The 10,991-nt window shown below is 50.1% G+C and overlaps 1 protein-coding gene and 1 long non-coding RNA gene across 3 annotated transcripts; both read left to right on the forward strand.

Annotated features, from left to right (window-relative positions):
• The first annotated feature begins 204 nt into the window (after positions 1-204).
• Positions 205-3,925, forward strand: LOC103877306. The gene is made up of 3 exons (XR_636950.3): positions 205-241; positions 3,326-3,396; positions 3,791-3,925. It is a non-coding gene; the product is annotated as an uncharacterized LOC103877306 (long non-coding RNA).
• Positions 3,926-8,611: 4,686 nt separating this feature from the next.
• On the forward strand, positions 8,612-10,777 carry KLHDC9 (kelch domain containing 9). Of its 2 annotated transcripts, XR_636986.4 has the most exons (5): positions 8,612-8,843; positions 9,105-9,501; positions 9,775-9,934; positions 10,027-10,225; positions 10,489-10,777. XR_636986.4 is itself a non-coding variant. In XM_003892945.4 (4 exons), exons 1-4 carry the CDS (start codon positions 8,975-8,977, stop codon positions 10,653-10,655), a joined length of 1,053 nt encoding a protein of 350 aa, XP_003892994.1. In that variant the 5' UTR covers positions 8,612-8,974; the 3' UTR covers positions 10,656-10,777. The 2 variants fall into 2 exon arrangements, 1 of the variants encoding a protein (XP_003892994.1); XM_003892945.4 differs by having other exon boundaries at positions 8,612-9,501.
• The last annotated feature ends 214 nt before the right edge of the window (positions 10,778-10,991 follow it).

The following is a 10,991-nucleotide window of genomic DNA, read 5'->3' on the forward strand; positions in this document are numbered from 1 at the left end:
CCTGGGAGCCAGCTGCAGACGAATAAGGAACTGACCCAGAAGGCAGGAAGCTGCAGAGTTCTTGCCTCTCGTACTTGGGTCTGTACTGGGGGACCCAGCCCCGGCCCCGTTCTACCCACCCAGCCGTAGCTACCCCCAAGAAGCCGTGATCCGGAGCTCCGAGCTCCCCCAGAGCTGCTTCCCACGCTGTGGCCAACAACGACGGCAGAAACCTGGGAACCTGCTCAGCAGGTCAGAACAGGTGCGTCTCTGGGGGCTGGGCCTGGCACGGAGACTCAGCAGCCACCGCCCCCACGGCCTGGGCTAGCTAATGGGCGCCAGGGAGGGAGGGAAGAAGGAAAGGACCTGGGTGGGGGCAGTGGGGTCCCATCCTCAGCTCCAGGCTTTACCTGCGAGTATGTGGAAGGGGCTGTGAAGGGAGAGGCAAGGGCGGGGGCTAAGGGAGGCCCAGGGTACCAGGGCAGGCCGGGATGAACAGGGGCAAGGCCCTTGTGGGTAGAAAGGAACCCAAGCGTCCCACACCCCAGCTAGCCTTGCTACCTCCTGGGGGCCTTGACAAGTTCCCGGATCTCCTGGAGGGTCTCAGCTTTGGAGCCACAGAATCAGAGAAGGCCAGAACTGAGGAGGAAGGAGTCTGTCAGTGCTGGGCTGTATACTTCATTCTTCAGATGAGAAAACCAAGGCCCAGAGAAGGGGAGGGACTTGCCAGAGGACACACAACTTAGTCTCATGGTTTGCTCAGACACCTCTATCCCTGAGGTAGGGAAGTAGTTCAAAGACCCCTGATAAATAACTTACGTAACTCCTCTAATCCCAACTCCATATGGGAGAAGCCAAGGAAGTGGCCAAGGAATTAGCCCTAGGGGTTCCTGGCTTCCCTATCAGGGCCCTCTCTCAGCTTCAACATCTTGTTACCTGGCCAGGAGTCCCAAAAGCGCAGCAGCACAACTTGAATGGAGACAGGTTCCTCTCTAGGCTCTCCATGGTCATTTTACCCAGTGTATTCCTACGTCATTAGACAAGACCACATGTCTGGACTTTGCAAGGACAATCTTAATTTCAACGAGCCCTGTATTCCTATAAGTACACTCATCCTTGTCAGACCACATGTTTCCATTCTGAATGCATAAAAAGTGACCGCCAAGTTACACAAAACCTTACTGGCCTCCCTGGGATAGCCAGAGGAAGAGGGCATATTCTGCGCTCACTGAAAATTTAGTGAAGGGGAGAGGCAAGATCACTTGCAGACTAGGGCTAAAACAAAAACCAGGTAAATATAGAGATAGATGTGGGAGAAGAAAAAAAAATAGGTTAAAGTTTTGCAATAGGACCCTTCCATCTGGAGGAGGCAGAGAGGAGGAATAACGAAGCCGTAAGCAAGAGTTTTTCTATGTAGATTTTCTACCACACCATCCCCACCAACTCTACCTGTCAAACTCTTATTCATCTTTCAAAGCTGACCTCAAATGCCACATCTTCGTGAAGCCTTCTCTGCTCCTCCCACCCCAAATTAATCTTTCTTCTATTCTTCCTCAGCCTTTACTAGTCCTTTTATTATAGCTTATGTGCTCATAATTTGTGCACATCTTATCTCCTTAACTAAATTGTAAGCTTCAAGTCAAAAAAACATTGATTGAGGCCTGCTGTGTGCCAGGGATTCAGTCAATGTATTAAATTGTGGGACAGGGCAAGAGTTGTAGCCTGTGAACTCCTTGAAAGTTGGGCTTATTTTATAATCTTGTCTCAGTCTTCCATGCTAGGACAGGCCACCGCATTTCATGGGAACTGACTACATTTTGGTGGAGGCATGAATTTCTGAATAAATGAGTTGTCCAGATGGAAAGGGTGGTGAAGTAGGATCAGTAAAGCAGAGATCCCGACTAGCTGTGAGTTACTGTCCTGAACTGGGGTTGTAACCTGTACTTTACTCCTGTCACTGGACTATGACCCCAACTCTGGCTCTAGATCCCAACCGTCAGCAATGACCACGGCAGTGACCTCTTCTTCAGGGGCTATTTCCTGCAGGTCAGAGGCTCTTACAGGCCAGGCCAGATGCCAGAATTCCCCAGTTTCTCTCTGCCTCCAACCCCTTCCCCTCTTCAGGTCCCCACCTGTGCCAGGGGAACAGCCCCACCCAGATGCTGCTTTGAGATCCACTGTGGCAGGGGTGGAGTAGGGCCAGCGGGAATGGGAGGGGGAGCATCCTGTGTTATAATTATAATTATCACACCTTGGATCCTATCGCATGCTTTCGGAGGAGCTGCTTTCCTTCCCACGGATTCACCCCTCCAGGTACAGGAAGCCACAGGAGAAACTGAGGCACAGGAGTGGAAAAGCAGTTAGTTCACAAGATGGGTATCCAATCTCCTTCAGCCTGTCCATTCACGGTATACCCCTGTGAAAGTGCTACCAGTCAGGATGTCTCTGAACCCCTGGTTAGGCCCCTTAATCACTCACCCTGAACTCTAGCCATACAGAGCATGGAAGGGAGGCAGAACTGTCCAGAGGTGGAGTTAGGGTATGGCTATATTCATTTTTTCATGGGTATGTTTGGGTCCCAGTAAACACCAGATGCAGCCTTGAAGTAGGCTAAGGGTACCACAGGGCCTAAGAGGGAGTACTAGAGTCTAGCAGCCCAGTCCAGGCCTTTGACGGAGGTAGGGATCTCTCTCTCTCTCCTCATTTCACAAATATCTATCTCAAGTCCCACTGTCTCCTCCCTCCCCTCAGCCCTGTATGTCTCACAAGGGCCATGCTCTCAGAGAATATGCCCTCAAACTTAGGTCTCTCTTACCCTCTCCTAGCATGAAGGCTGGGGAAGGCATATTCTAGGATTGAGGCTGGAAGGAAATATTGGATGAGGAAGATTTTCAAGACCAATGCCTGGTATCCTGGTTCGGTTCTCCCTTCCATATTGAATTCTCATTCCCCACATGCCTCACTCCTACCCTCTTCCTACCCATATTGTGGACCCTAAGAATGAGAACAATTCAAGCCGTGATAGTGTCTTTATCATGTACACGCCTGCACCCATGCATTCCTTCAACAGACATTAAGTGAGTACCACTATGTGTCAGGCTCAAGGGAGGAGACCAAGACACATAACACATAGTCCCTGCCCTCAAGGAGCCCTCAATCGGGAGAGTCAGACACAGAAACAACTGTAATATGCTATATCCCACCATCGTGTGCTCCCTACGTATCTCTGTACATGTACATGCTATGCACATATGTGGAACTGTCTCTGTGTGCACAGCAGTGGATGTTCTTCATGATCTGCATGCATCCAAGCGTCCACTTATACCTGTCTCTGTCCCCATGACAGGCTGCACGCCTCAGCCAAACCGGTTGGAGTGGGTTGTGCTGAAATTTTTGTTTGTGTCAATGGGACTTGAGGTGAGTCAGGGAGGGACAAGGATGGGTGGGGTGGTGTGGGGGAGAAGAATAGTGAGAGTGAGGGTCAGATTGAGTGGGGGAGGGAGGGAGTGGGCCCAGGTGGGAAGGGGTGGGAGTGAGGGTGGGGTGCAGGAGGATGAGTTGGGGGTAGGAGTAGATGAGAGAGCTCCTTGGTGAGTAATATCCTGTCTGTCTGTAGTGAGGTCCCAGGTCAGAGAAGAGTCAGAGGCTGGGGGAGAGTCCCTTGTGCTTAGGGAGAGAGGAGGGTGAAAAATAAATCAGAGTGTAACTAGTTGGAAGCATGAGTGTGGATAAAATATTTATGATCCATTTCTGTACAGCTTTGTCTCTGTGATAAGCTATTCCTGATCTGCTCATTGCAAACTTTCTGCAGTTTGTACAGAAAGGTGTTGGGGAGCTGATGACACAGTGAAAGATTACCAATATGGGCCTTGATCTCGCCCGCCAGGACCGAGGCTTCAAAATCACTCCTCCTGCTCTTCCCTAGGATCACTCCCCCCATCCATGGAGGTATGGGCATACCCCTATACAGAACACAGGGGCTCCAGCAGTTTTTCCACCCCTAGAAAACACCTTTGCTCCCCTCCAGATGGAGCTTCACTATGCTCAATATCAGGATGGTGGCCTTCTGTTTTCTAGGAAATTACATCAAAACATTGCCATGTGCTATGTTGTTCTTTGCCTATCCTGCAGGCCCACCGATTCCCCAATACCCAGCCCCATTCTTTAATGATAACCACATTTCTTGGTTGCCTAACAACCCTTGGAGCTCAGGGGACTGAATTTGCTTGTTCCTCGAGGGCCCTAAAGCTGGAGTGTGCCATCCAGGGGAGGAGGCAGTTGAATGCAAGGCATATTCAGGTCCTGATTCTCAGTAGATCCAGTTGTGTGCAGAGCCCCGTCCTCCTTGCACTCACCCCATGAACTTTCCAAGTTTCCATGAACACACTACCATGAAATCCAGGACCAGAGTATGGGTTAAGACACAAATGTCTTTGTTTCGACACTAAGACCCCACTGTAGGGAAATTCTACTCCCTGGAAAGGCCCTATGTATTGAAGCTCACTCAGGTCCTCATCAAAAATTGAGACCTTATGACTGTGCCTGAGGACCCCAAACTGGTGCTACAGTTCTAGAAAGCAGCCAAAGGGAAGAAGAATGGCCACTTCTGGAAAGTTCTAAAGCTCCTTGCAGGAAACTCAGATGGCTGGCTCTGTCCAGCAGGAAAAAAAGGGCAGTAACCCAGAGAGAGAAAAACGCAAAAGTCGGAACAGTGATAGACAGATCTCAAGACACAGTGAGAAAAATGGAAACTTAGAGACAGAAAAAATACACAAATGCTCCTTGACATTTATGATGGGGTTATGTCCTGATAAGCCCATTGCAAACTGAACATATAACTTGAAAATGTGTTTAATATACCAGTCGCTAGCCCTAGAAAATATCAAAATTCAAAATTCAAGTATGGGTCCTACCGAATACATTATCATTTTTGCATCACTGTAGTTAAAAAATTGTAAGTTGGGTTGGGCACGGTGGCTCACATCTGTAATCCCAGCACTTTGGGAGGCTGAGGCGGGCAGATCATGAGGTCAAGAGATTGAGACCGTCCTGGCCAACATGGTGAAACCTCATCTCTACTAAAAATACAAAAAATTAGCTGGGCTTGGTGGTGCGTGCCTGTAGTCCCAGCTACTCAGGAGGCTGAGGCAGGAGAATCACTTGAACCCAGGAGGCGGAGGTTGCAGTGAGCCGAGATTGTGCCACTGCACTCCAGCCTGGTGACAGAGCAAGACTCCGTCTCAAAAAAAAAGAAAAGAAAAAAAAGAAAAAGAAAAATTGTAAGTTGAACCATCATAAGTCAGGGATTGTATTGGACACATACACACACACACACACACACACACACACACGAGTTATTGAAGGGGGAGAATTCAAAGAGACAAAGTGGCTGAAGTGGCCAAGACAAAATCTGAAACAGAGACAGAAGGACCCGAAGAGAAATTTCTGGTTGCCATGATTACTGAAGTCCTTCTCTCTTCTGCGTCAATTCCCACCACTCAGCAATGACCCAATGATACTTTCCTATTCAACATTGCCTACTCCCTCAACAACATAAGCTCCTCCCCATCCTTATCCCACCTCTCCATCATTCTCTAACTTGGCTGATTACCACTCCCCTCCACCCTAAAGCCTGCTTACAATTTCACCTTTCTCTCAATCTCCTAGCTTACATCCAGTCAAAGGAGCTCTCAAGATCTGACCTCATGCAGTCTCTTTGCCTGATCATTGCTCTGTCCTTTTGTCTATGTCTTTATTCTGGCTGAGTTGAGAGCAAAGAGTCAGAATTGGGGCCAGGATGGCATAGGGCCAGGAAATCAAGCTGTGTGAGAAATAGAGAAGGGTCAGGGGACAGCAGAAGAAGAGTCAAAGAAAGGGCCTGAAGGATGGGGACAGCCTGGGAGACACAGGCAGAGGGAACTGTGGGAGTCTTGAGAGTGCAACTAAGACCCTTTGGTGCAATTGTTGGCTTTCTTTCTTTCTTTCTTTCTTTCTTTCTTTCTTTCTTTCTTTCTTTCTTTCTCTTTCTTTCTTTCTTTCTCTTTCCTTTCTTTCTCTTACTTTCTCTCTCTTTTCTTTCTCTCTCTCTGTCTCTCTTTCTCTCTCACTCAGTCACCCAGGTTGGAGTGCAATGGCACAATCACAGCTCGCTGCAACATAAGCCTCCCAGGTTCAAGCGATTAGCTTGCCTCAGCCTCCAGAGTACCTGGGACTACAGGCATGCACCACCGGCTGGCTAATATTTTTTTATTTTATTTTTATTTTTAGTAGAGATGGGGTTTCCGCCATGTTGGCCAGGCTGGTCTCGAACTCCTGGCCTCAAGTCCACCACCTTGGCTTCCCAAAGTGTTTGGGATTACAGAGGCCGAGCCACCACACCCAGCCGTTGTTGAGGACTCTGTATGTACTGAATAAAATGCCTAAGAGAAGAGAGAGATGGTTCAAGGGTCAAGAAAATGGGGCTAAGGGAGGGAGAAGATAGAGTAAGAGCTTTGTGAAGGTTTGAGGCAAGGGGCCATAGATTTGGGGCTAGGACAGACATCTAAGGCTAGGTAGGAAGCTGGGTGCTTGCTTGCTAGAGATCACATAGACTGTTGGCCAACTGAGACAAAGCCAACATCAGAGGATCACATCAGGATTGTAAGACTTTCAGGATATCCAGTCCCTGCTCTCATTTCTGGACAGAGGTTGTCCCTGGATATTATCAGCAGGTGAAAGCAGGTTTACAGCCCTGGCTGCCTTTTTCCCTGTCTCACAATTTTCTCTCAGTTCTCCCTTTCACTTATCTTAATGCCCTTTCAGTTTGTATCATTGACAAGGTCATTATAGACCACTGCAGATGCTGTCCTGCGGTGTGAAGCATGTGTCATGCAAGTCCAGGTTGGCTGGCTTGCTTTCTTCCTCTCTCTGTTTCTCTCTTTCTGGCTTCTCTTCTCTCTCCTTCAAAATATAGATTTGGTTCAAACTAACCTAAGAAAGTAGGAGTCCTAGGCAGTTCCTCTCCCAGGGTCTTGGGATGGCAAAGTAATGGACAGATGCTTCCAGCTATTAGGAGGAACTGGAAGCATCTAGGTCAGAATTGGAGAGGGTACAGCCAAGGAGTATGTGAGGTTCAAGCTCTATGTCTAACTAAGATGCCTACTGCTAAGGACTCAGAGTCAGAGAGGAAGCTGGGAGAGAGGAGCTGGAAAGGCCCCTGGGGTGGGGAGTTCCCATTTCTATCCAGGAGAGACAGAAAGTAAGTCTGACAGAACAGCCAAGACTTAGGCAAAAGCAAGAGACTAAAATGGACATATAGGCCAATAAGGTTTAAGCAAAATTGCCCCACCCCTAAGGCAAGCCCTTGCCTAATCCTAGGAGTATGACAGATCTGAATCCAGCTGTTGGGAGGTTAGCCAGTGAGAAGCCTGAGGGAAAAGACTGACTTTTAAATTTCAGCCAAGGACAGTAAAAGTCAGTGATTTTTTAGGGATTCTTACCATGATTTTTGGAAAACTGAGAATACTGCCTGTCATACTCAGGGAAAGCTATAGTTGGGAGGGCAGAGACTTTCAAAGCTATTGTTGAATCTTGGCTTTAAGGCACAGGTGGGGAACAGGTCCTGGTAATCTTCCTGTCTCTATAACTGTGCCTTTCCTGCCCATGCCATCCCCATGCTGTGTTCTCTGAGGACCAAGAGTTGGGAAGAGGAGGGGAAAGCCCTGTTGTGCTATCAGACCCTGCATTACATGCCCATCCTCACTGCAGCCCTGGCCACTCTCTCCTTTCTTCCTTTTTTCTTTCTTTCTTTCTTTCGACAGGGTATCGCTATGTTACCCAGGCTGGTCTTGAACTCCTGAACTCCCGGCCTCAAGTGATCCTCCTGCCTGGCCACTCTCTATGGTCTCAGTATCTCAGGGATGATGGGGAGCAAGGTGATGTGTAGAAACCAAAGGCCACAAGTAGCAGTCATCATTCCCACTTACAGCCCAGTCCCAGAGGACACAGATCCTGTTTTTGCCCCACCCCAGCTGTGTTGGGAGGAAAATTCTGTCTGTATTTCCTCCTTCAGCTGAAACCAGTAAGCTTGTATCTGGGCCTCTTCAGTTATCACTTGGTCCTTGGGGACAGAGTTAGTATCTGGAACCTGGCTTAAATAAAAGATATCAGGGAAGGAAGGGTAGGGGTCTGTTTTTCTCATTTTCTCACTTTTCCCCCACTTCACCCTTCTAAGGCTGCGTGGGTTCTCTCTCTCTCTCTCTGTGTGTGTGTGTGTGTGTGTGTGTGTGTCCCCTGAGAGACTGGGTTCTGCTACCCTCTAGTGGCCAGAGCTGAAAGGACTCTCCCACCCAATCAATCGGGACCTTCTTTGGGAATAAACCAACAGCCTATTTGATGAATGACAAACTGAGAAGGCCTAAAGAGAAACAATGCCTTTGAGGGTCGGGGCATAGTCGGGACTAGAACCCAGGTCTCCCGTCTCTCGGGCCAGTGCTCAGTCCACTTTCACCTCCCCCACCCTCTGACTTTTGCTTCTCCTTCCTTGCTCATCCCTGGGGTGGTTAGCCGGAGTAAGAAACCCTGAAGCCAAATGATCCCTTCCGGCCCTAGTGGAGCAGCACCTGCGCCTCAAATGTCATAATCGCAAATCAGTTCACAGCTGAGATCACAAGGGTTTATTCTGAGGAGCCGACTGTCCTCCGACTTTCTGAAGTTAACAATCTTGCAGGATTTTTATTGACCTGGTACAGCTACGGTTCTCGATAGCAACCCAGGTGTCCTGTCTCCACGGTGACTGCTGCTTTGCGACCTTCGGTTTGCAGCGGTCGCACTGCAGCCGCTGCAGTGGTTGCTGGGCGACGGCGGAGAGAAAGCCGGGGCTTGAGGTGGGAACCCCGGCTGGCGTCTGGTAGGGGGAGGTTCCCGGGGAAGCCCGCGGAAGGCGAGGTGCCTGGCCTGCCATGTAGGGGCTCGTTCCAAGCCGCAGACCCCACCGCCCTTCCTCTCCCCGGGGCCCATGGCGGTGGCCGTGCCCCCGGGTCGGGCCGCAGACTCAGGCTGGGCCTGGAGGCCAGTGGCGCGGGACGCGCTTTTGGCTAGGGCCTTCCATTCATGCACCGAACTGCGGGGACGGTTCTATCTCGTAGGTGGTCTCCTAGCAGGAGGAACGAGAGAGCCCAGCAGCGATACGGTGGTCTTCGACCCGGCGAGGGGCCAGGCCGTACGATTGGGATCCCAGGGCAACCCCCCGCGCAGTCACCACGACGCGGCACCCGTGGGCGGGCGTTGGCTCTGCGTGGTGGGCGGCTGGGACGGGTCTCGCCGCCTGGCCACAGTGACCGCGCTGGACACAGAGCGCGGTGTGTGGGAGGCGTGGACAGCGACCCCTGGTGACTGCCCCCCCACCGGCCTCAGTAGTCACACCTGCACCCGCATCTCTGACCGAGAGCTGCAGGTGGCTGGCCGGGAGGGCGGTATCCACACTCAGCGACGCTATGGAAGCATCTACACATTAAGGCTGGACCCCAGCGCCCGCACCTATTGGTATGGCACCCCCTGCCCAAAACCTTTCACTCTCATCTACACTCTGGAAAAACAAAAGCCTAAACATTTCTCAGGCAATTTATCCACGTCCTCACCCTCGCACCCTCCGAACCTACCATGTTTAAGCTAGCTGAGCTCTCTACAGTATTACCCTTCCTCTCATCCCACCTACCGCACTGCCCTATGCCTCTTCTCCATCCATCCTTGGCAAGGGCGGTGGCACTTACATTTTCCAGAAAACCCACTCAGGCCTGAATTTCTGCATGTCCACAGCTACAAGCAAGAAGGCTGCCACATAGCCTCACGCTCAGGTCACTGTGCGGCCCTGCTCCAAACTCCTGGACCCCATCCAGGTCATCAGCTATTGCTCTTCGGAGGTTGCAACTTAGCTGAACCAGAAGTAGCGAGGCATTGGAGTCATGGGAAAATAAAGGTATTAGCTCCCCACACATCTTGTTTAGGATGGGAAGAGGCTGAAATTGTGATGCCCAGGTCTCTTCAGACAGTGCTTTCTTTCTCCCCAAGGAGGAACCACCTGTTGCTCCTCATTTGATGGAACAGCTTGCAAGGCTTGTGAGCAGTGGGCAGGGGTCCCAGAAGGGGCCCCATGGACTACGGCATCACTCATGTTCTGTGGTTGGGCCCTTTGCTGTGCTGTTTGGTGGAGAAACTCTGACCAGAGCTAGAGACACCATCTGCAATGATCTCTACATCTATGATACCCGTGAGAGCCAGACTAATGGCTGAAGGGGGGAAAGGTGGGAAGATGGGGGAAGCTGAAGACTATAGAAAGAGGATGGAGTGATGGGGTAGGGAGGATGAAAAATTAGTTGACAGGAGTTAAAGGAGTACACAGAATATTAAGCATTTGAAGAGGCCTACAAATGAAGTGAGCAGAAAAACAGTGGGCAAGCCCTTGGTCGTGTTGTGTTCTGTGAATGACAAAGTGCTACTGCCTCAATAACCACCCTCTGCCCCATCCAACAGGCACATCTCCTCCTCTGTGGTTCCACTTCCCCTGTGCAGATCGCGGGATGAAACGCGTGGGCCATCGCACCTGCCTTTGGAATGATCAGCTTTACCTGGTTGGGGGTTTTGGTGAGGATGGCAGGACAGCCAGTCCACAGGTGTGCATTCTGGACTTCCTTATCTAAATAGTGCCGAGACACACCACTAAGCCTCGTTTTGTTTTGCTTTGTTGCAGATCTATAAAGCATTATCACCAGAGCTATCTGCTTCACTTCAAATGCTTATTAAATTTCAATCTGAGACTCAAGATTTGTCTCTGAAATTTTTGGGGGGAGGGGGAAAGGCAGTAAATAAGTGGACATACCTTTATTTGCAAGGAAAGGATAAAATAAATATGGGTCCTATTCTCATATTATGAGTCATTAACCTGATGGAAACAAAAACCACAAATCATATGCTGTTCCATGTCTCAAAACAATTTCCACCCCTAAGTGGGAGAAAACTTCAGGCTACAGCTAAGC

Source organism: Papio anubis, chromosome 1 (genome assembly GCF_008728515.1).
Source record: "Papio anubis isolate 15944 chromosome 1, Panubis1.0, whole genome shotgun sequence".
Classification (NCBI taxonomy): Eukaryota; Metazoa; Chordata; class Mammalia; order Primates; family Cercopithecidae; genus Papio; species Papio anubis.